Consider the following 26,011-nt stretch of genomic DNA (forward strand, 5'->3'; position numbering starts at 1 on the left):
CAAAGGGATACATATTATGGACGAGTTTAGGCTTATTGCTGTAACAAACAAGCCAGATGGTGGTGGTCTTGTGTTGTCTTAGTCATGTAATAACCATGAGGGGATTTAGTTTTGCTTGTGATAATCTGGGATGACAAACAGCATCCCCTCACCCTCGCTTTGATTTAGAAGATGACTTTTTTATTTTTGGATATATTGAGAATTTTTGCATATGACTTCTGGATTAACGTGTCTTGTCTGGGGATGTGCCGGGGGAAATGCTGTTCTTGGTACCAGTTGAGAGAAACTGTTTCTCAAGAGGCATTGCCTTTACAATTCTGAAATTAACAAGTAAAAGTGATATATCGGCGCATGTGTGTATATTTTGACAGTATCAATCATCCTTGGTACAGCAGCTCTTTAGGCTTTCCCAGACTTACCTGGGGTTGCTGGGGACTGAACCTGACACCTCCTGCATGCAGAGCAGCGTGTCTGCCCCTGAACTGCATCCCTTCCTAGTTAAACTCGCAGGAAGTGATTGATAGCAAACTGCTGGCCCCACCATTACTGTCACATCCATGTATTGAGTGTGAATGTCTGAGCAAGGAAGGCTACATCTGTGGTTCAAAATTATGTACAGTAAGAGTTCCAGATCACCTATTCGTACAGCAATGTTCAATGTGTGCTTAGACACGGGGGCAAGGCTTGGGAGCAGCACAGTGTTGGGGGTGGAGATAGCAGCCTCGCTCCGATACCCCTTGTACTTCTGGAACCCTCTTCACATGGGTAACTTATGAAGGGAACTATAGACTTGGCTGGTAGTTTCACCTGGTCTGCTTGACACAGGTTTCTCCCCCACCCCACTTCTGTCTGTAGGTTCAGCTGCCATCAACTAAGTTCACAGGTTTCTATAGGGCAGCTTTGGGTTGATTTTTTTAAAAAAAAGTCATTTGCATTTAATTTACACAGTTATCTACTTCTGTGTTCCTAGGGCACCCCACTCAAGTATGTAGAATCCATACCTTATTTCTGGGGTGGGCCCCTCTTGCGTCCAAACTGATAGGTACTCAGCCACCTGGGATTGCTGTTAGAAGGGGTTCTTTTTACTCTCGTCCAACACCTCTACGTGTGGGTGTGTTTCAGAAGAGGCTTTTCTCTTTGAAGAGTTGGTGCATTGGAATGAGATTCACAAAATAGCAACTTACTATTTAAGCTAGACTGGAAAGTCTGCCACCTTTAATTGGGGATGTGGATGATCAGTTTTGCTTCCTTATACATGCAAAGCATGCACTCGAAGATTCAGCTTAGAGGCTTCTCTTCAGTTTATTTTGTCCCCACATGTGTTTATCTGTGTTACATTTCAATATGAGCATGCTTTTGTCAGAGTTTAATATTTAAAACTTCCATGACATTGACTGTGAACATCTGTTTTTTGCCCTGGGAAGGTAGCATACCTGCCCAGATTAGAGCTTTAGGGAGATACAGTTAGACATGTTTTAGTATGTTATCATTTTCTGTAGTTAGATTGTCGTATCCCAACTTTGATGACTCTAAATAGTTATCTTGATTTTAAAAATACCTGTATTATGAACATAGGATTAAATATTGGCCATATGTCTTGTGCTAAATAAAGTAAATAGAGCCAGGATGTCTGCTGCCTACCAAATGTGTCTTGTACATTTTTTTCCCATTGTGGATCAATTGTTCATCTGTATGATGTACGTGTTTCTTTTTTCTGCAAGGCTGGGCCACGTAGATATTGACCCGAGTTCATTTACAACGCAAGAACTCAAAAAGGCTTTGGCTAAAATGAAGAAAACCATGATGGAGGATGATGTACTGGCTCACAAGGTAGTATCTGTGAGAATGCTACTGAAAACATAGCAGTTATGTCTGTAGGTCAGCTGGGGGGAACAGATGAGGAAAATGTGCACTGAAACTGATGCAAATGTGAACTAAGAACAGAGCTGCAATGAAAATTCAGTCTGAATATCTGCTGGGAATATTGAGCTTCCAGTTGAAATTTCATATGAGATTTGTTAAGAATGTGCTGTCTGGCAGGAAATGGGAAATACAAGCTTCCAACACAGAATCCATGGGTGGTATTCAGTGCTAGTCTTATTCAGAGTAGACCCATTGATGTTAACACACATGCTTTGTCTAGGTTCTTTAATTTCAGTGGGTCTACTCTGAGTAGGACTTCGTTGGATACAACCCCATTTGTTTGGGAGATTCCTGTACATTTCTGCTTTCATTTTACTGCTGTTTCTTTCTTTTTTCCAGGGGCAGAGTGGGTGGGGAGGGAAACAGCCCTCTAGCTTGAATGAACAAGTCTGGTTGCAAGAAGGAAATGCTGCCCCTTCTACTCTCTGCATGCAGAAGTGCTTTCTGCCCTTGCCAAGGTGGGGTTGGGGTTGGATCTCTGCTGGTGTTGAAAACTCTCTAGCTTGGAAGGTTTGCACAAGAGCAGTTTCTGGCCTTCAGAAAACCATTCTCCTAGCTCATCACTTGTCGCTTACAGACCCAAGAAATATCAGTGCTGAGATGTTAGCAGAGAAGTAAGGCTCTCTCCTAATAGTAGAACCCAAGGTTGTCTAGTGAAGCTGAACGCTGAAAGACGCAGTATAGACAAAAGGAAGTACTTCTTCACCTGGAACAGAGTTCACAAAAACTATGGAATCTGCTCTCTCAAGTTGTAGTGATGGCCACCTACTTGGATGGCTTTCAAAGGGGATTAGACAAATTCATGGAGGATAAGCCTGTCAATGTCAGTGGCCCGTTGGAGACAGTATACCTCTGAATACCAGTTGCTAGGATCACAATTTGGAAGAGGGTTGTTGCATTCATGTCTGGCTTGCGGACTTCCCAGAAGCATCTGGTTGGCCACTGTAAGAACAGATTGCTTCACTGCATGGGCCTTTGATCTGATCCAGCAGTGCTGTTCTTACATTAAAGTCTTAAGTCAAAGCTTATTAAGGAAAGCATAGTATGAGTCATCCTAACCTGGCACCAGAGACCTCCTGAGAGATCTTGCTGCTCCAGCACCACAGCAGATTTAGGGGTCAGGGTTTTTTTTGGGGGGGGGAGGGACAATTGTGGCAGGGTGGGACAATTGTGGCGGGGTTAAAGAGGGGAGATGTTGAAGCCCTGTTGCATATCCAGTGATGTAATTAGGAGTACGACAGAGTTTGTAAATTCAGAACTGGCCTCAGAAATAAAGAACTGTTTTCCAAATCTTTTGGAAACGAGCTCATTTTGGCAAGCCCAATTTCAAGTCAAGCCAAGGAGAGTTAGTTTATAACTAATAAAAAAAATCCAACTAATCAGCTACAATGTCTTTAATCTGGTAACAGCCCTAAAAATTAGCATCTTGCTGCCACCTTGGGCGGTGGTGATTTCCAGGGGGATAACTGTGGTGTTGTCGCAGCAAAAACAACAAAGAGTCTTGTGACTCTATAAAGATTGATACATTTGCTATGGCTCTATGAACTAGAATCTACTTCTTCAAATGCATGAAATGTTACCTTAAATTGGCAGGTGTGGGTGTGTGGGTGGGTGTGTGGGTGGGGGTGGGGGTGTGGGTGGGGTGGGGTGTGGGGGGGGGTGTGGGGGTGTGTGTGTGTGTGTGTAAAATACCCACACAGACACTGCCCTGGGCGCCTATTGGAAGGAAGGGCAGGATATAAATCTAATAAAGAAAATAAATAAAAAGAAAGAAAAGTAGAAACAATGAGGTCAGAGGGCAATGGTATGCATTTACAAACTGTGGTAAGTTAATTTGTTCAAGGATGGCTACTTGAAGGTCAGTAATGAAGGGTCCTGGGAGACTGAGATATTCTCTGACTGGTTTTTAAATATTGCTCTCTCTGGTATCAGATTTATGTCTGTTTGGTACAGAGACTGACCTGTTCTAGGTAGAATGTAGAAGTGCGGTGTCGGCAGGTAATAGCGTGTATCAGATTGGAAGGTGAGCAAGTGAACGAACTGTTGGTGTTGGATCCTATATTGGTGTTGTCAGAGTAGACATGAGGGCATGTGGATTTGTTGCAGGGTCTAGTCCCTATATTTTAGTCTCTGTTTTGTAGCCTATTTTAGCTGGGAAGTAGGTGTTTTAGACTGAGGGGTTGTCTGTAAGCAAGAACTGGCCTACTACTCAAGGCAACAAAATGAATATTCGCAGAAGAGACAATGGTGACATTTTGTTTGTGAAATATCCCAATGTTTTTATAATTGCCCATGATTTGCCTTTACATCACTCCTAAGCGATAGGACAACCCCATGTTCATGTACCAAAAGGTGCTGTTTTTTCATAATTTTGATAAGCTATCTCTAGTCCAGCCTATTAGACTTTGTAGACTGGTGGGATTGCTAACAATCTAGGGCAGAAGCAGCTAACTTGTGACTCTCCAGATGTTGTTGGGACTCCATCTGCCCCAGCCATCATGACCAATGGTCAGGATGGACAGTTGCCAACCCCTGGCCTAAGGGATGGTGGCTAATCTTCAGTTCCCTTACTAGAAGGCATGGGCAAAGGGATCCATAATTGCCAATTAAGAGTCTTTTTTTTAGGAAATCATTATAATTTTTCAATGCTTTGAGGCCTGAATGTGATCTTGAGAGCTGCTGGCTCCTGGAAGGGCTTGTACTCTTACAGTGGGGCTCTAGAAACTTTGTTTAGGAAGAGGCTTTAGAATCTTTGCAGAACTTCAGAAGTTGTTTGTAATGCAATGCCTTCATCCTGGCCCAGCTGCTCTTTAATATAGAGCTCAATTATTTACTGAGTGGTTAGGGTTAAGGATTATGATGCTAGGAACATTGGGAGTTAAAGATGTTGATGCTGATGCTGGGAATGGCTAATTAAAATGTGTCTAGCCATTGTCTCTAGCTGTTGTGTGTGAAATTTTTGAAGAAGTCCCGGCTAGCTTTTAGGGAAAGGCATCTTGTCAGATTTGAGTTCCAGGAGCTATCTGAGAAAGAAGAAAAAATCTCCTAATTTCCATTTTTAATGACTGTTAGGCAACCTTATCTATTAAGCATTTTTAATTATCTTTTAAGAACCACAGCTAGAATCTTAAGAAAACATAATTAGTAAATAATGAGGAGTGTTGCTTGGTGTTTGTAATCACATTTCTGGCAGCTGCTTGACTTTGAGTTTAGGAAAGTAATTTCCTCTCTCTTGAGGATCCTGTCCTAAGACTAATTTATATGTTCAATATCACCTTTTGCAGGTGCTGTTAAATATTTTATTGGTCTACTCATATACAAGCAGCGTGGCAGATGGGACAATACAGCTCAGCTTTTGTGAGCAGGGTGTGTTCTGAAGCTTGAAATACCTAATTACTGAAGTTGAATTGTGCTGTTGCGTAAACTTCCTCCTGTATTGTTCTGGTCAAGTGAGATGTTAAATGCACAATCAAGAGATGGGGATATAACGTGTGAACTGATTCTTAGGACTTCAAGAGGCCTGGTATATGAAATCCCTTATCAGATTATCCCCTCATTGTTTTTCTTAAATTCAGCAATGTGGGCAGGGCAGATCCAAATAGAATAATGGCCCAAGTGCTTGGGAGAGGGTGCTTTAATCCTTTCCCTCCCCTAAACCTGAGTGTCCAGTGGGGCTAATCCCAGTTTGGGGGGAGAGTGATGGGAAACAGCAGAAGAGTTAAACACTGCTCCAATACAATTTGTCTCCCCACAATTCTTTTAAGTTTAAAGAAAACAGAAGATCCAATTACGTATCTTCCATGTTGCATCTGGTTTGTCCCTTTTGATATCTAGCTGCATAATTAGTATACACAAAATTATACACAACTGTTTGTATTTCGTTGCATTTACAGAGGTTGCTCGTATGTACCTAAACACACCATTTCCTTTGGCAGGTTTTGAGGAAACAAAATAATCAATTTCTGCAATGTTTCTCTCTCATGTGTGCTGTTTTGGTATGTTTTCCCCCTTGTTTGTAAGGCTCATCAGGAAGATGTCAGACGAAGGTTCCGTCCCATTGAAAAACTTAAGGAAGAGTTCAGAGAGCTCAATCTGCAGCTGGAAACAGACTTTGAAATTATGTTTAAATTAATCAACAAATTCAACAGTTCTGCTTCAACGCTGGAGGAGAAAATAACAGCACTTTACGATCTTGAATACTACGTTCATCAGGTAATAAGATTTTTAAAAACATAAGCAGCTGTTGTGCAATATTTTGGGGACATGGAATCATAAAGATAGACTTCTTTTAGTACCAAATATGATGAAATTGTGGCACTCAAGTTCTTCACACATGCCATTTTTCCTACACAGATTAACACAATTGCAAGTGGATGGGTGGGGGAAAACATCATGTGTGAAATTGCACAAGTGGATTATAAACATTTGGAAGTTACCATTTTTAGATGTTTCCAGACATACAGACAATAAGTATCCTAAAGATTGTAACAAATTTGCAAAGTCTTCCTTGAGCCCAACAAGGGTCTTTAATTTGTGTTTGGACTTGCTAGGTTTCAGTGCTGTAATTTACCTCCTGGGCTAAGTTCAGGGTGCTGGTTTTGGAGTATAAAGCCCTATATAGCTTGGGATCAGGATACCTGAAAGACTGCCTTACCCCTTATACACCCAGTCGATCATTGCGCTCTGCAGGTGAGGGCTTCCTGCAGATACCATCTCATCAGGAAGTCCGTTCTGCACTACATAGGAGACGGACCTTTAGTGTGGCGGCACCTACCCTGTGGAATTCCCTCTCCTTAAATATTAGACAGGTACCGTCTTTTCAGGGCCTTCTGAAGACCTTCCACTTTTGACAAACCTTTTAAGTAGATACCTTATCCCAGTCTACATCTGTACTGGAATTGTTTAAAAGATGTTTTTAAGATGTTTTTAGTGCTTTGTTACTCTTTGCCACCCTGGGCTCTCTTTGGGAGAAAGGGTGGGATATAATAATAATAACAATAATAATAATACTTTGTTTTAAATGCCAGGGTTCATGCCTGGGGACACACAAAGTCATGGGGAAATAAATGACTCCTTAGAATGAGCTGGCATTGTCACTGACTAACCTTGGCTCATCTTCATCTGTGATTGGAGGAGAAGCTTTCGGGTTGCATGATAATGGCTTTTAAGTTGTTTTGAACTTTGACACTTAGCTTTTTCTAAATTAATGGTGGGTTCTTTGCACAAAAGGAAACTGTTCCACAACTGTATTCATTTACAGCTGCACTCTGACGCATACTTAGTCAAAAGTAAATTGCATTAAAATCAGTGGGCCTTAATTCCAAGTAAATATGTGGGAGTAAATACTTCTGTTGCCACGGGAATTTCCCTTAAAGCAAATTGCAAAGTGTATTTTCAAAGTTCTTCCTTAGGCAAAATATCTGGGGAATTTGAAGGAAAGCCAAAATGTTTTTTGATAAGGCTAGCAAAATGTCTCTGGAGGGCTCTACACATCCTTAATTAAAAACCCTTCTGATTTCCAAACTAGGTTTTAAGTGGTTTGTAGGTGTTGATTCTTGTACCCTAGATCATATCTAACCAATCGAGCTTAACTTTCCATTTTGTATTCTTTCCTCTAATAGGTTTTGTAGACTGCTAGCATACAATATCTTCCCTCATCCTTTCCTTTCTATGCTAAGTTGTCTGCTCATGATCAATTCTCCATTCCTGTTATCGTTTTAATTCTATTCCTTTGTACCTGTTATAGCTGGAATACACCCTTCTTAAACATGTGTGATGCAATTTTGACACAGTATTTTATTTATGACCTCTCCTTTGAAGAGCCAGCACTGTTACCTCACTGTTCTTTTTAGACAGGCCTCCCCTAATTTGTCAAAGCTAAAATGCACATCCTTTGTTAACACATCACATTGTTGGCTCAGTCACTTTATGATCAATCGCCCAATTCTCTTCCCACCTCGTTTGTTCTAGTTGATGGGTTTCTAGGCAGTAATGGAAATGCTTATTGTTAGTCCCCAAGTATTTCTAACTCTTTAACCCTGCCAGTTAAATGGAAATTTAAAACATTGTATATGTACAATATGTAACTCCCCATGTTCCCAGTAATGGTCTACTAAAGAAAGAATATTTTTATTTTTGTTTGATACTGTTGTTCCTTCCAGTAAGAGCATTGTCTGGGGAAGCTTTTAATAGCTAATTGCATTGTTTTGATTTTCATTTATTCTTTTGGTATTGGATTGTATCCACAGGATTGGATCCAGAGTTCGTGAGTGGAACTCTGTGCACAGAAGCTTCTGCTGGAGGAAGGGTGGAGTGCAGGTGATTTTTCGCTGATTCTTGCTTCCCCCACGGCTTCCTCTAGTCTAGAGGGTTGGGAAACCCTCTAGAAGAATGGGGCTCTGCAGGGGGAATTGGCAAAAATTACCTCCCACCCTTTCTCCAGTGGGAGGTAGTGCTGGATCTCAGTCCTTTCAGTGAACAGAAGTTTTTATGCAAACGGACACTCTGGATCCCACCCACCATAGTAGGTGGATATTGTTTATTTAGAAGTGAAATGTGATGTTCCTATAGTAAGGAAGCATTATATGATTTGAGGCAAGAGATTTTTGTTTTTCTTTTAAAGCCTGTTAGCGCTAATCTTTTTAAGTGGGCGGCACATGTTTTGATCTTGATTTACCTGCTTTTTTGTTTTGTGTTTATATTCTGAAGAGAAAAATGAACACCCATTTTTACATGTGTACTCACAAATCTTTATATAAATGTGGACAAAATCTTTTATAGGTGGACAATGCAAAAGATTTGCTTTCCATTGGTGGTCTACAACTTTTGATTAATGGGTTAAACAGCACTGAGCCATTGATGAAAGAATATGCATCCTTTGTACTGGGAGCTGCACTGTCTAGGTGAGTATCTGTATATGGGTGTCTGTGTGTGTGAATTTGGCAAAAAAGGAAAGATTATCCATAAGAAATGCGTAGTATTACTCTACCTGATTAGACAGCGTGGGCACAGATTCATTCAGAGTGCCGTAGGGTCAACTGCTTGATGCTCCTGATGTCAAAACTGGTAATTTCAGAAGTGATTAAAGATGTCCTGTGGTTACTAGGCAACTGCACAAGGCTACGTCTATTCCTCAGAACTGCCAAATCAGCGGTACAGTTTCTGCAATGTGACGGTAGTAGGAAGAACTGAGCCCTGTCCAAATGTTCAGGTAGAGATTTTCAGGGCACTGATTTATACAACAAAGAAACAAGGCCTGGAGTAGACACTAAGATAATTGGATGATGACTGAGTTTTTAAATATGCCTTGCTGAAAGAATTCAAGGCCCGTCAGAAACAAAGCTCTGAATGACAATGTATAAGATGCACAGGAGAAAGATGCATTGCTGGGATAAAATTTCCAAAGAGGACCAAGCTCTGCTGCATGTCATACAGGCACCTTTCAGGTTTATCCTTCTCAAAGCAAAGTGTTGAACCACTGATTTGAACTTCAGCTTTAGGGTATCTCATGCTCATTAAGATTTTAAAGTGCCATATGACTTTGTTACATATTGTGGCATGACGTGGATAGTGGAGCATGTCCACTAATACCATTAATTGGTGGAAATGGCTTTGCTTTCTAAAATGCAGCATGTTGATGGTGAATAGGCTCTCCTAGAGTGATCAGCTGAAAGATAGGCAGCAGAAGTGACAATGATGGAAGGGCAAAGAAAATATGTGGCTATGCTTGAAACCCATCCCAGTCTTGCTCCGTCCTTGTAAATGTGGCTCTTCCAGTGTGACTGCCTTGAAAGGAAATTTGCTTATGAACCTGTGAATCTGCTTTCATTGGCCCATCTAGCCCAGTATTGTGTGTTCTCTGGTTGGCAGTGCCTTTCTAAGGCCTCAGGCCAAAAAGGTATTTCCCAGCCCTGCTACCTGAGATATTGAACTCGGGACCCTCTGCATGCAACACACATGCTCTGCCACTGGGCTCTGCCCTGTCCCTAACTGGATTGTGTTGTGTCTGGTTGGTAGAGCATTATCTCATTGGTTGCCAGGGGCAACCTGAACTATTTACGCCATGGGAATTATATCCACAATTTAAACTCCATGGACTCTAACATTCTCACAGGCCGCATTCACACATGAGGTTTATTGCATTTGTTTGCTGATTATGATGGTAGCACTTCTGTCCCAATTTCTAACATTCCTTTCAGACTGCGGTACCTGTTGAAACTGTGGCGTTTTGACTGATATACTGCCATGCCACGCTAAATTTCATTCACACCATAGGGCATGGTGTGACGCAACAACAAACGTAATTGGGCATGTTGCTGCTCCCCCACCCTTTCTGCACATGGACTCTTCTGTCCCCCCACGATTCCCCCAGAAACGATAGGAAAGAACTGTATGCCGGTAGACTGCCCAAAATTTTGTGACTTTACTCCCACAATTTTCTGGGTTAATGGATTTTTCTGGAAGCAATTAACACGGAAATGAGTGCTAAACTTCTGCCATATTCTGCTACATTTCCAGAAGTGGCTTTTACGTCATATGAAAGATCAAATAAAGTGCGGAAATTATCAGGTAAGGAAACATCAGGAAAGGGAATAAACTGCTGTCTGAACGCAGCCATAGTCCGAATCCCTGCTTGGAACGGACCCTTTTTATTAGTGATATATGATGAGGAGTTGTTTCCTTTATCTTCCTGGCTCTACCATGAATTTACAGGAAAATAAAAGATCATGAACATGACATGTATGTGGGAGTGAGAATTTTTATTCACCCTTAAAGTGTACTAGCTTTCTTCAGTTATTCATACAGCGTCTAATGCATTTAGCCTTTTTACAGGTACTTATTTTTGTCAGACGTTTTAGAAGGGTAGCTGTTTTAGTCTCTTGCAGCAAAAATGGCAGTGTTTTGAGGCACCTTAACAATGTAACAAACGTATTATGGCTTAATCTTTCATGGGCTACATTCCACTTCATCAGGTATATATACAAGGTGGTCAGTTGCCAGCCTTTTTGGATCAGTGGGCATATTTCAAATTTTCTGAGTGCTGAGGGCACCAATCACAAAATGGGTGCCATGGGGACTTCCCATAACACAACATGCCTGGCGTGGGAAGCATGGCATAATGCAAAATTAGAGAGAGTACAGTCATTGCTGCTTCTCTTCTCCTCCTCCTCACCCTACAACCTCATGTTTACCTTGGGAAGTCTGTTATGTTCTGCTGGTCCTGATTGTGGAGGTAAAACACAAGAACCCTGTTTTCCCCAATGCCAATCCTAAACCAAAGCATAGGCTGCTATCTTGTACCCACTTAGCTGGGAGTAAGCTCCTTTAAGCGCAAAGAGACTTACTTGTGAAGTAGTCATGTATACGATTGTACTGTGTTAACGATACAGTGAATTCTTCATGAGTCCTTGGACATCAGTTCTTGCACAGCAGGAGACATGCTTAAGCCTCTTTGCAAAGTTTTCACATTTTGCATTGGCCATTTGGGCAAGAGATGCTTTAACATCCACCCCCACTACTTGTGCACTGCTATTTGCAGAAAATAACATCTAGGGAATACCTGATTTCAGAAAACCCACTATAGGAAAGATGCAACCTGGTTGCTAGGGGAAAAAGAATGGGCATACTATGGAGATTCCAAGGACTACCAGAAAATGAGACAGAAGCAGGAAAAGTACACGAAAGGGAAAGGGAAAACAGAAGCTCTTTGGGATTCCAGGGATTCCTGCTGTCTGTTGTCCAAACATCTCACATCAATTACAGCTCTTGTCTTCGCTCATTGGCTGAAACCACTGCCAGGCAGGAGCCAGCCAGGCTGGTTCGTTTCACAGAAATAGTTTAGAAAGGTACCTACAATTTTGCTTCATAACTTTCTTTCTAGGAGAACTACAGACTCTCTTTCATTTTAAAGTGAAATCATCTAGTGACCTTGCCCGTGGGCACAATGAAGGCTTTTGTGGTCATAGTTGTGCCCACGTTTACCTCAAATTCGACATAAGATTTATAATAGGGAAAGAGGAGCTCGGCCAAGATCAAAGCATTACTTCTGATCCTGGCTTGTTCAGATATACCCATGGATAAAAATAACCAGTGGGATACGGTTATCCCTGGATATAAACTATATCGGAAGGACAGGGAAGGACGTATTGGTGGCGGAGTCGCTCTATACGTGAAAGAAGGCATTAAATCCAGCAAGCTCGAAACCCCAAAAGAGGCAGACTCCTCCACAGAATCGTTGTGGGTGGTGATACCATGCCCCAGGAGGGACTTAATACTGGGAACGATCTATCGTCCCCCTGATCAAAATGCTCAGGGAGACCTTGAGATGAGAGATGAAATTGATGAAGCATCCAAACTAGGAAATGTGGTAGTAATGGGTGACTTCAACTACCCGGACATAGACTGGCTGCATATGTGTTCCAGTCATGACAAAGAAGCAAAGTTTCTAGATATTCTAAATGACTATTCCCTAGACCAGTTGGTCATGGAACCGACCAGAGGGACGGCAACCCTGGACTTAATCCTCAGTGGGGACCGGGACCTGGTGCGAGATGTAAGTGTTGTTGAACCGATTGGGAGCAGTGACCACAGTGCTATTAAATTAAACATACATGTAACTGGCCAATTGCCAAGAAAATCCAACACGGTCACATTTGACTTCAAAAGAGGAAACTTCACAAAAATGAGGGGATTGGTAAAAAGAAAGCTGAAAAACAAAGTCCAGAGGGTCACATCACTCGAAAATGCTTGGAAGTTGTTTAAAAACACTATATTAGAAGCTCAACTGGAGTGCATAGCGCAGATCAGAAAAGGTACCGCCAGGGCCAAGAAGATGCCAGCATGGTTAACGAGCAAAGTCAAGGAAGCTCTTAGAGGCAAAAAGTCTTCCTTCAAAAAATGGAAGTCTTGCCCGAATGAAGAAAATAAAAAAGAACACAAACTCTGGCAAAAGAAATGCAAGAAGACAATAAGGGATGCTAAAAAAGAATTTGAGGAGCACATTGCTAAGAACATAAAAACCAACAACAAAAAATTCTATAAATACATTCAAAGCAGGAGACCATCTAGGGAGACAATTGGACCCTTGGATGATAAGGGAGTCAAAGGTGTACTAAAGAACGATAAGGAGATTGCAGAGAAGCTAAATGAATTCTTTGCATCTGTCTTCACAGTGGAAGATATAGGGCAGATCCCTGAACCTGAACTAACATTTGCAGGAAGGGATTCTGAGGAACTGAGACAAATAGTGGTAACGAGAGAGGAAGTTCTAAGCTTAATGGACAATATAAAAACTGACAAATCACCGGGCCCGGATGGCATCCACCCGAGAGTTCTCAAAGAACTCAAATGTGAAATTGCTGATCTGCTAACTAAAATATGTAACTTGTCCCTTGGGTCCTCCTCCGTGTCTGAGGACTGGAAAGTGGCAAATGTAATGCCAATCTTCAAAAAGGGATCCAAAGGGGATCCCGGAAATTACAGGCCAGTTAGCTTAACTTCTGTCCCTGGAAAACTGGTAGAAAGTATTATTAAAGCTAGATTAACTAAGCACATAGAAGAACAAGCCTTGCTGAAGCAGAGCCAGCATGGCTTCTGCAAGGGAAAGTCCTGTCTCAGTAACCTATTAGAATTCTTTGAGAGTGTCAACAAGCATATAGATAGAGGTGATCCAGTGGACATACTGTACTTAGACTTTCAAAAAGCGTTTGACAAGGTACCTCACCAAAGGCTTCTGAGGAAGCTTAGCAGTCATGGAATAAGAGGAGAGGTCCTCTTGTGGATAAGAAATTGGTTAAGAAGCAGAAAGCAGAGAGTAGGAATCAACGGACAGTTCTCCCAATGGAGGGCTGTAGAAAGTGGAGTCCCTTAAGGATCGGTATTGGGACCTGTACTTTTCAACTTGTTCATTAATGACCTAGAATTAGGAGTGAGCAGTGAAGTGGCCAAGTTTGCTGATGACACTAAATTGTTCAGGGTTGTTAAAACAAAAAGGGATTGCGAAGAGCTCCAAAAAGATCTCTCCAAACTGAGTGAATGGGCGGAAAAATGGCAAATGCAATTCAATATAAACAAGTGTAAAATTATGCATATTGGAGCAAAAAATCTTAATTTCACATATACGCTCATGGGGTCTGAACTGGCGGTGACCGACCAGGAGAGAGACCTCGGGGTTGTAGTGGACAGCACGATGAAAATGTCGACCCAGTGTGCGGCAGCTGTGAAAAAGGCAAATTCCATGCTAGCGATAATTAGGAAAGGTATTGAAAATAAAACAGCCGATATAATGCCATTGTATAAATCTATGGTGCGGCCGCATTTGGAATACTGTGTACAGTTCTGGTCGCCTCATCTCAAAAAGGATATTATAGAGTTGGAAAAGGTTCAGAAGAGGGCAACCAGAATGATCAAGGGGATGGAGCGACTCCCTTACGAGGAAAGGTTGCAGCATTTGGGGCTTTTTAGTTTAGAGAAAAGGCGTGTCAGAGGAGACATGATAGAAGTGTATAAAATTATGCATGGCATTGAGAAAGTGGATAGAGAAAAGTTCTTCTCCCTCTCTCATAATACTAGAACTCGTGGACATTCAAAGAAGCTGAATGTTGGAAGATTCAGGACAGACAAAAGGAAGTACTTCTTTACTCAGCGCATAGTTAAACTATGGAATTTGCTCCCACAAGATGCAGTAATGGCCACCAGCTTGGACGGCTTTAAAAGAAGATTAGACAAATTCATGCACAGGCTTTCAAGCAAGCATGCAGAGATACTAATTTGTGTGCGACATCATGGGAATATTCATTGCTGTCCTTCCTTATCCCTGCCTACATGTGATGTCTACCTGCTTTTGAGAGGAAGGAAGGAGGGATCCACGTTGCTGGATTTAATAGGCAGAAACCAGAGCCAGGTCTCTCCCCTAGATGGGTGTTCTTCACGCTTGGGCCCCCAGATGCTGTTGGACTATTATTATCATTATCATCATCATTATCGTTATCATTATTTATACCCCACCCTTTTACCAAACTGGAACTCAAGGCGGCTTCCAGATAAAAATAAGTACATATCATTAAGAACCTATATAAAACATATAAACATATAAAATCAGCATTAAAACAGGATTAAACTATTAAGATGTTAAAACCAATTAGATATACACTTAAAATACTGCAACCCAGTTTAGGAGCATACAAGTAAAACAATAACATACAGCATCCTCTTCAGTCACTACCCTTAAAACCTTCAGTTCCAAAGGCCTGCTGGAAGAAAAAAGTCTTTAGCTGTCGGCGGAAGGACTGCACAGAGGAGGCCATTCTTGTCTCCCTAGGGAGGGAGTTCCAGAGCCTAGGGGCAGCCACCGAAAAGGCCCTGCTCCCAGACTACAGCTCCCATCATCCCTGGCCATTGGTTAAGCTGGCTGGGATGATGAGAGTTGTAGTACAGCAACATCTGGGGACCCAAGCTTGAAGAACATTGCCCTAGAACCCCAAAGCTATGTTCAGGGTAGAAGTTACTTGCACTTGCTGAAGCTCGTCTAACCTGCTTCTCTCTCCTCCTGACTGCTGAGCACACATCTGAGATCACTCTCTTGTCTTCTTCTAGTCTTCTGTTTCAGGCTCCAGGAAACAAACAAGTGTTTCCCCTGTGTATAGTCAACGCTTCAGGCAGGGCAGAGGAGAGGAGTGCTCTAATTTTGCTCAGTTTTGCTGTGAATGGATTGTTTACCTGAGCCAACTGAGACACAGCTGTTTGTTAGCAGGGTGTTTGCAAAGGATGCCCTGAGCCAGTCCTGTTGCTTGCTGTTTCGCTCTGCATAGTACATCCTAACTGGCTTCCTTCCTCTCCGTGAGGCCAGAACAAGGCTAGCAGTCTTGATGATATGTTGCTGATTACTTGAGTGAATGTGTGTATAACGAACAAAATAGAATTTTAAGGAACTTGTTTGTATTTGCAAAAGGAACTTAAGAACGTGGCTAGTTGTGTTTACTGTTAAAGCAAAGAGAGCAAGAGATTGCTTTGCAGATATAGGTCTGCAGTTAGTTGTCTTGGTGTAAACTACTGGTCAGCCATCTTGTTTTTCTTTCTGCTTAGTGGATATTAAAGCACAGCTGTTTAAAACACTGTAGTGAAGATGGTGTCAGTGCTTCCGTTACAATACCTCCCCTCAACACACAGGTTTTTTTGTTTTACAAATGGTTTATACAAGTGTTAGAAGAGACTCCTGTTCAGGGCTCAAATTTCCCCAACAAGCTTTAAAAAGGGGGGGAAGGTGTGGTGAGAAGGAAAGCATGGTTCTAATCCTGCCTTCCCACCCCAAAAGGAGGACAGAGAGATGCTCATCATTATGGAAAGGCTGGCTTTAGTTCTGTGTGTGTTTTAAGAGGAAGAATGCATGGTTAAGTGTTACTATTAACAATCATTTTTTTGCTGAATGTTTTCTGTTGACGAGTCTGTGCACACTGTCTCTTGATGGAATTTGTGGGCATGAAGAGAAGCTGTTGGATTTCAAAGGAAGTAGCTTTTGTGTGTGCCCGTTCATTCTGGGAGCTTGAGCTGTATTCATAAACATTTACTTTGCAGCAAAAGAAGGACCTTTATCTTTGGAGAGAAGATTGGTCTTTCATCTTTGAGCAGGTTGCTGTCTCAACAGGGAGTTATCTCCCAAGTTTGAATTTCATACAGTGTTATCACCGAGTGCAATCCATTGAAGTTAGGGGTGCTTAAATTATACTGAAATCAATGAGACCTGGCAATATGCTGCAAAATCCTATGTATGTTTATGCACTTCAGAAGTCTTTCTGTGTTCAGTGGGACACTTTCAGGTGTGTGTACGATTACAGGCTTACTTTCATTGATTTAGCTTGGACTTAAGGATGCCTAATTTTCACAGAACATCGCAGAGCAGTTTTTGGACTTCCGGGAAGGGTGACTTAGCCTGTGCCTGCTTTTGAGACGGGCTCCTGCCTCAAAAGAAGCTTATTCAGATATATCAGTCAGTTTTTTCTTTTTTTTTTGACTGATTAAACTTCTCCCGGGTAGGGAGAAACGAAGAGATTAACCTCAAAGCCTATTTTTGTTGGGACGACCAGATCTCATTAATTTATGGGACGAGGTCCAGCCGACGAAGGTGGGACGGATTTTTAACAGCAAGCTCTATCTGGAAAAGCGAACGTTCACCTTATCTTCTAAGAGAGAACGCACTAACAGGCAAGCACCCTTCTTTCTATATTTTTCTTTTACTTGACTTAAATTGTTGCTGTTTAAAAGAGATTTGCCAGATTGATCGGTTTTTGACATCTCACTGGGGAGCCGTAACTTCTCTCTGCTACGCACTAATTAATAGCTTATCTCTGTTTTTGTTGCAAAAAGCTGTCCTGGATTTGCATTCTAAAGATATACACAGAAGAGGGATTTCTATTCCAGATTTTTATTTTGAAAAATATTATACTGTTTTGAGACTACTCTCTTTTTGGTCTATTTTATTTTGACGAATCTGTTTCTTGACGATTGCCATTAATTGTTTCGATCCTGGGAACTGCATTTTGTTTACTTAACTATTGGAGAGATAAGGCTGTCTGCTCTGTTTATACTGTGATGTCATCAAGTTTGGAGTATTAACCCAATTGTTGCTGAAATAAGAAGTGGTTTTCCTATATTTTTCTTTTAAAATGGCAATTAAGAAAGTGGCTGAAAATCTGGAAATAACTATGTTTCAGAAAATAATGGATGAGATTGAGATAATGAAAATTGAATTGAGTAAAATGAAGCAGGAGATTAAAGATATAAGGGTCCCTGTGAGAGAGGTGACCCTGGAAGGGGTCCCTGTGAGAGAGGAGACCCCGGAGATTGGAACAGGGGTCCCTGTGAGAGAGGCGACCCTGGAGACTGGAATAGGGGTCCCTGTGAGAGAGGAGATCCCGGAGATTGGAACCAACGTGGAACAGGAACAAGATTTGGAGTCTATGGACTTTAGAAATAAAATCTATTGTTTGGAACTCAATGTTATCTCTGAAGAAATGAATGAAGATTCTAGAGATAAAGTTATCAATGGCATGGATAATCTTCTGGACTGGAATGATGTGATGGAGCCCAATATAGAGAAAATCTATGGAATTATCTGCAGCCATGTGACAATGGAAAAACTTTTAAGAGATGACCCAGTGTATTTTGAAAAAAAGAACAGAGATATGATTTTACAGCAGTATTTCAGCAACCTATTCAGAATGGATGGCAAGAAAATATTTGGGATAGAGGTAATCCCCATCAGACTCTTACTATATGACTATGGCTTTGACAGCAAGATTATTATGGAATACTGATAATGGAAGATTGGATATTGAAATTACTGGACTTAACAAGACTACTGAAGATGGAAGATGGAAAATGGAACTAATAGAGATAATAGAACAATGGCTACTGAAATTATTGAACCTAACAGATTCTGATGTGATGGATTAATTGAAATGTTTATTTTGACCATGGTTATGACAATAAGATTATCATAATTAGTAATGAGATGGATTAATCGATATGCTTATCTGGAAAAAAAAATTGATAGATATATTTCTTAAAGAATTGAAACCTCTCTTTGACTTTTTGTGGAAAGAATAAAGTAATGTTTATGAGATTTGATGATTAAGTAAGATAACTACTGGAGGAAAGTGATTTTATAATATGACTTAAGAGACAGGATTGTTATATATTATAGACTTATAACTGATTTGATCTTTGACAAATGGGAAGTCAATATTTTACTCTTTATTTTTTATTTTTGTTTTTTTTTTTTTCTTTTTTTCTTTTTGTTTAACTATTTTTTATTTTGTTTTTTGTCTTTGAATGTTTTATGATTTCGTCTTGTATGTTTTATGAAAATCTGAATAAAAATTATTGAAAAAAAAAAAAAAAAAAAAAAAAGAACATCGCAGAGCAGTTTTCTGTGTATATCCAGTCAGATGTAAGTCTCCTTGAGTTCAGTGGGGCTTATTTCTAAATATGAGATCTTGGCCTTAGGAAGGTGGGAGGGACAGATGAAGGCTGGTTGTGTGGGGGGGGGGGAGAGGGAGGGAGAGGGGAGGATCGTCAGATGCAAAACAGGGTAGTTTTGTTGTTTTGCCGTTATGTAATTAATTGATTGGCTGTATAGTGTGAATTTTATTGCCTGAGTTAATGATGTGTGTGTGTGTGTATGTATGAATTTTTGCGTGTATTGTGTTAATACGTATTGTCTGGTGTGAATGTTACCCAGTGTGTGTGTATTTGTGAGTTTTAGTTATTTAATATGTGCCTGGGGGAGAGTATTATACATCGTTCAGGGAGACTTTCGGGGGGCCCAATTAGCGTAGTGACGGGTAATGGGAGGTATGGTGTTGTGAGGAGAACGTGCCAGGTAAGGGGAACTTGTCCCAGACAAATAGTGCCTGTGACTTGTTCCGGTTCTCCTCACATCCCCAGGACTGCTGGTTGTTTTGTCAGTCAGCCTTCGGATCTCCACATGCTGTTATTAAATGCCAGGTCGGTATGTCATAAGATCTCTCTTGTTCACGATTTGATTGTGGAAGAAGCTGCTGACCTGGCCTGTATAACTGAGACGTGGGTGGGTGACCAGGGAGGAGTTGCTCTTTCCGAGATTTGCCCACCTGGGTATATGGTTCAGCATTGTGGTAGAACCGAAGGTCGGGGAGGCGGGGTTGCTGTGGTCTATAGGAGTTCTTGCTCACTCACCAAGCACCCTGTCCAAGTGACAACTGGCTTGGAATGTCTCCACCTTTTGTTGGGCCAGAGAGACAGACTGGGAATTTTGTTGGTGTACCGCCCGCCTTGCTGCTCAACAAATTCCCTAACTGAGCTGACAGAGGTAGTCTCGGAGGTACTGTTGCGGTCCCCTAGACTATTGGTACTGGGGGACTTCAACATCCATGCCGAGACTGCTTTATCTGGGGCGGCTCAGGACTTCATGGTTTCCATGACGACCATGGGGCTGCCTCAATTTGTTACTGGCCCGACACATGTGTCGGGACATACCCTTGATTTGATCTTCACCACTGGACATGGAGATGATGATCTGGAGGTTGGGGACTTATCATCTATACCATTGTCATGGACAGATCACCGCTTGCTGAGGTTTAGGCTCACAGCGACCCTTTCCCTCCGCAAGGGCGGGGGACCTGTTAAAATGGTCCGCCCCCAGAGACTAATGGATCCTGAGGGTTTCCAAAGGGCTCTGGGGGGGTTTCCGACTGAGAAGACTGGCGCTCCTGTTGAAGCCTTGGTTGATTTGTGGAATATGGAAATGACCCGGGCGGTTGACATGATCACTCCCATGCGCCCTCTCCCTTGCAGAGCTCATACAGCTCCATGGTATACCTTGGAGCTGAGAGCAATGAAGCAAGAGCGGAGAAGGCTTGAGTGCAGATGGAGGCGGACTCCCGATGAATGTAATTATGCCTTGGTAAGTGCCTGTTCAAAACAGTATATAGTAGCGGTGAGGGTAGCAAAAAAGAGATATTTTGCTGATATTATTAAGTCTTTTACATTCTGGCCCTCGGGACATTATAGATTCATCTGTAGCCCGCTGTGATGAATTTGCCAGGCATTTTCAAGATAAGATCGCTTGCATTCGTCGGGACTTAGACTCCAATATTATAGCAGTTGGTCCTAATGAAGCATCCAGAGCACGGTCTTGTCCCCATTTATTGGATGAGTTCCAGTCGGTGCAGCTCGAGGATGTTGACAAGATCCTTGGACTGGTGCGGGCGACCACGTCTGTTCTGGATCCTTGCCCCTCTTGGCTGGTGAAAGCTAGCAGGTCCGGAACCGCCGACTGGGCCAAGGAGGTAATAAATCCCTCTTTAAGAGAGGGAGTGGTCCCTGACTGCCTAAAAGAGGCGGTGGTGAGACCACTCCTGAAGAAACCCTCCTTGAACCCAGATAACCTGAACAACTATAGACCTGTGGCGAATGTTCCGTTCCTGGGCAAGGTCCTGGAACGGGTGGTTGCTGGCCAGCTCCAGGGGCTCTTGGATGACACTGATTATCTTGATCCATTTCAATCCGGTTTTAGGCCCGGTTTTGGCACCGAAACAGCCTTGGTTGCCCTGTATGATGACCTCTGTCGGGAGAGGGACAGGGGGAGTGTGACTCTGTTGATTCTCCTTGATCTCTCAGCTGCTTTTGATACCATCGACCATGGTATCCTTCTGGGGAGACTCACGGAGTTGGGAGTCGGGGGTACTGCTTGGCAGTGGCTCCGCTCCTACTTGATGGGTCGTCACCAGAAGGTGGTGCTTGGGGAACACTGCTCGACACCCTGGACTCTCCGTTGTGGAGTCCCGCAGGGATCGGTACTGTCCCCCATGCTTTTCAACATCTACATGCAGCCGCTGGGTGCGGTCATCAGGAGTTTTGGGGTGCGTTGTCATCAGTATGCTGATGACACGCAGCTCTATTTCTCCTTTTCATCCTCTTCAGGTGAGGCTGTTAACGTACTAAACCGTTGCCTGACCGCGATAATGGACTGGATGGGGGCTAATAAACTGAAGCTCAATCCAGACAAGGCCGAGACGCTGCTGGTGAGTGCCTTCACTGCCCAGATGGAGGATGTTCATCCTGTTCTTGATGGGGTTACACTCCCCTTGAAGGAACAGGTTCGTAGCTTGGGAGTTCTTTTCGAGCCTTCCTTGTCTCTCGAGGCCCAGGTGGCCTCGGTGGCACGGAACGCTTTCTACCATCTTCGATTGGTAGCCCAGCTACGTCCCTATCTGGACAGTGATGACCTCGCCTCAGTTGTTCACGCTCTGGTAACTTCTAGGTTGGACTACTGCAATGCGCTCTACGTTGGGCTGCCCTTGAAGATAGTTCGGAAACTACAGTTAGTCCAGAATGCAGCGGCCAGACTATTGACGCGGACCAGACGGTCCGCTCATATAACACCTGTTCTGGCCCATCTGCACTGGCTTCCTATTTGTTTCCGGGCTAAATTCAAAGTGCTGGTTTTGACCTATAAAGCCCTACACGGCATGGGACCGCAATACCTGGTGGAACGCCTCTCCCAATATGAAACTACCTGTACACTGCGCTCGACATCTAAGGCCCTCCTCCGAGTGCCATCACATCGAGAAGCTCGGAGGGCGGTGACTAGATCCAGGGCCTTTTCGGTGGTGGCCCCCGAATTGTGGAATAGTCTCCCCGATGAGGTACGCCTGGCGCCGACGCTGCTATCTTTTCGGCGCCAGGTGAAAACCTTTTTATACTCCCAGGCATTTAAATTTTTTTTAAATATTCTATTTTTTTAAAAAATTGTTTTATAGTGTATTTTAAAACAGTATTTCATTACTGGTATATTCTGATGTTGTTTGGTTTTTGTTCTTTGTTTGTTTTGCTTTTTGATTTTCTTATATTTGTTCTATTCATATATTTTCTTGTTTATCCTCTATGTACACCGCCCAGAGAGCCTTTTTGGCTTAGGGCGGTATATAAATTAAATAAATAAATAAATAAATAGGTGGTTCCTGCAACTTTTAATAGCTATATGAAAGAGGGAACTTGTGGAAGGTGTAGTTTGTCATCCCTCTCTTGAACTGCCCTCTTCTATACAACTAAAGTTGAATTGCCATCATTTGCCACCTGAGAGAATTATTAATGCGATATGCACAGCAATCCTATGTAGGTCTACTGAGTTCATTGGGACTTACGCTGATGTAAGTATGCACAGGATTGCAGCCTGTAGTCAGTTTTTTGAGCAAGTCACTTGTCTTCAAGTCTTGCCGCTTTGCCTTCTGTGAAATGGGTTTTGGAACTCTTTTGTTGGAGTAGCAAATATCGATATTGTTTGCTTCCCCTGTCGCTAGCAGCTATGCCCTTAAGAGAACCAGATCAGGCTACCAATGGGGATACAGCATTCTGGTAGGGACTGGCCAAGAGAATTCCTCTGGAATGGTCATGGTTCAGTGGGTCTCTTCTTAGGCCTGGCTTTTTTCTCAGCAGTGTAGTTTTGGGGGGTGGGGGTAGGGAATGGAGGTTGTCACGCAGAAGTCATATAAAGCTACTGACTATACCCGGTTTAGTCAGCTTAGTGCTATGACCTGGTAAGACCTTCGGTGACTGATTGTCTGAAAAGTTGCTTTTCCTATAAAGGATTTCTTCTAATAAATGTTCACTTTAGGCAAATGCTTCTCTTCCCTTTTACTCCTCTAAGCATGTTTCCAAACTTTCCATAATGCTCTTTAATCTGACACAGATCAGGAGGCGATAGGATCAAACAAAAAAAGAGTGGGAACTGCTGGTTTCCTTGACCATTATTCATCATTGCCGCCACATAAATAACAGCTGCTGCATTCGCAACCTCCCTTTCATAGATTCACTGAAGTGTAAAAACCATGGCAACGGTTGCTGAGGGTGGGCCTTCACAACAGAAGAGAGTCAGGCTTTGCGAGAACAAAAGGAACTACTTTACAAACAAGTTGCATTACACCTTGCTAGAGGCTGTGGCGGGGAGCGAATCCCCGCTGAGCTCAGCTGGCCACCCAGCTGTATTCCACAATACTTGAAAAAAACAGACACACACATTTGATCAAATGAAGTCATTATTCTCCCATTCATAAAATGATTCAGAAACTGAAAAATGTCAGCAGCATTTCATTTGTAAAGCACGTTTGTAAAACTCCTGTTAGTCTTTGGGTGGAAATAAGTGCAGAGGATATCTGAAGGCTGGAGAGTTCTGAGAAAGAGATAATCACTCAAATGCATGTTGAAATGTGGCTGGAGACCAGCGATGAATGGCAAAGTAGACTGCATGCACTAGTCGCTTGCTGATATGAGTTATGGTGGTGGGTTTGCTGCAGTGTGGGAGGGGGTACATAAAAGCAGTCTATGACTGAAATAAATACAAATGAAATGAAAATGAAATGAAATAAAAGCAGTCACCGTTCAGGACTGATGCTAGTGACTCAGACAATGGGGCTTAAAGGGGAGAAAATTCCTCTGATCCAAGAAGATGTGGTGGGTCAATTGATATACACTGGTGGACTGGATTTGGCATAGGAAGGAGGTATCATTTGCAGTATTCTGTGCATGTGCCCAGTTTTGTCATATACAGTGGAGCAGAGATGGGAAACCTGTGGCTCTCCAAATGATGTTGGACTAACGGTAAAGTATCTGTTTCTGCAGGCAGCAGAAGGTCCCAAGTTCAATCTCTGGCATCTCCAGGTAGGGCTGGGAATGTCTCCAGTCTGAAACTCTGGAGAGCTACTGCCAATGGACCAATGGTCTAACTTGGTATAAGGCATGTTTCTATGTTTCCCACCATCCCTGACCACTGGCCATGTTGACTGAGACTAATGGGAGCTGAGGTTGTGTGATGCGTTATTCCTTCCTCCCCTTTGTATCTGTACTGTGTTCCAAGCTGTGTGGGAGGGGGACCTAACAATATCTGTTTGCTATACCCCTGAACACTAACAGCGCAGAAGATGTCTCAGCGGAGTGCTTTATCCGGATTGATATTGGTCCTTTTTAAAAGAATGCAAATATTTTACATGACCGTCCTATGCTGCTACTAAGCTTCCCACAGTTTATATCTGTAACAGTACCTCTGTTGCTTTTATGGGTGCCATATGGAAAGGCATTTGTGTGTGAGTCACAGGCACTGATTGGATATTTCCTGTGACACTATTGGTGACTGAAGAAATGCTGCCCCTTCCCAGTGAGAGTATTTATGCATGGAGGAGGGAGGGCCTGTTTGTATTAGCTTGCTTGCTTTGGTGCTGTGCGTTCTCCTGACACACAACTCTCGGGAAAAAAGTCATCCAGGAATGTTTGGGTGTTTTGTTTTTAATCATTTTAAACAAATATTTGCAACTTGCACATTTCCCCTCTTTTCAATCAGTTCAGAAGAGAAAAGGCAAACAGTAACAAACTACCTATTACTAGCAATGGTAATCTTTCAACCCTCCCACCTCCATCTGTTAAATACTAGCATGATAATATGTTAAAAGACAATACAAAACATTATTTGAAATAATAGTTGCAGGATTGGTGCTGCAAGAATGCTGCACAATGGAGCTGGCACAGGTTTTGTGTGTTCATGTGAAGAATCTCCCTCAATATCCCTGGACTAGAGTGACTTTTTAATGGCTCACGTACTTTATAGACAAAAAATAATCTGTACAATATCTTTGACAAGTAGTTATAGGGAGAGTTGCCATTTTATAGTTAGGGAGAGAAGCAAATTGTGCACCTTCATCTGTCCTAAACCACTTAGATTGACAGGTAAATGGCAGTATCTGTTGGCCAAATCCTGCTACATGGAGCAACTGTGAGATCACAGGGTAAGTATTTTTTCTTTGCAGTAAAAACACATTATGGTCCAGGTCAGGACTACCATGGTTGGTGGGATTAAAACGTCAGTCCCCTGCTGTGTGGCACATGGGAACATGCCTACTGAAAGGTGCTATTTTTGTTTAAAATGGCTACCAGTGTTCCCATCTTGACGTTCAGCCAGCAGAGCAGCTGGTGTTATCTTGTCATGGACTTCTTATAAGAGCATTGTGATCAGGGAAAGGAAGAAAAAGGTGCTTGTATGATGTCTATTTGCAACTGCCAGTGGTCAAATTAATGCAGAACATGGGGTGATAGCCAATGCTTGTCATACTCGGAGTAGACACATTGAAATCCAATGGACATGTAACTTAAGTCCATTTATTTCAATGGGTCTCCTCTGAGTATGACTAACATTGGATATCACCCATTGTCGATAATTTGATCCAATTCACATATGGATAGAATTTTGCATTTAAAACACAGCCACTGTTTTGTCTGAGTCCTGGATCTTCAGACATGGATAGTTTTATTTGGTCTGAGGGTTCATGATGCTGCAGCTTTGAAGAAGCTAAGGTCTGAGTCTGGTCAGTGCCTGGATGGAAGACTCCCTGGGAACCCTAAGTGCATTGCATTAGTTCTATGGAAGAAAGGTGAAATCTAGTGTTAGCTGAGCTAAAGAGGATTTGGCCCATTTTTTTAATCCTCAAGGGAAACTGCATCTGAATTGTTATGCCTTGGCTTTTGTGGAGGAAACATCTATTCTCTTTGAGCTGAAAGACTGATC

The 26,011-nt window shown here is 42.4% G+C and overlaps 1 protein-coding gene across 18 annotated transcripts in view; it reads left to right on the top strand.

Annotated features, from left to right (window-relative positions):
* The window catches only part of SIL1 (SIL1 nucleotide exchange factor), a 69,673-nt gene that overhangs the window by 25,634 nt on the left and 18,028 nt on the right, over positions 1–26,011 (top strand). For all 18 annotated transcript variants that reach the window (XM_061622439.1, XM_061622458.1, XM_061622455.1 and 15 more), the window contains 3 exons: positions 1,722–1,830; positions 5,944–6,135; positions 8,704–8,825. In XM_061622439.1, the coding sequence (XP_061478423.1) occupies positions 1,722–1,830; positions 5,944–6,135; positions 8,704–8,825 (423 nt within the window). The remainder of the gene's footprint in view (positions 1–1,721; positions 1,831–5,943; positions 6,136–8,703; positions 8,826–26,011) is intronic.

The sequence above is a fragment of the Rhineura floridana genome, chromosome 4 (assembly GCF_030035675.1).
Source record: "Rhineura floridana isolate rRhiFlo1 chromosome 4, rRhiFlo1.hap2, whole genome shotgun sequence".
NCBI classification, from domain to species: domain Eukaryota; kingdom Metazoa; phylum Chordata; class Lepidosauria; order Squamata; family Rhineuridae; genus Rhineura; species Rhineura floridana.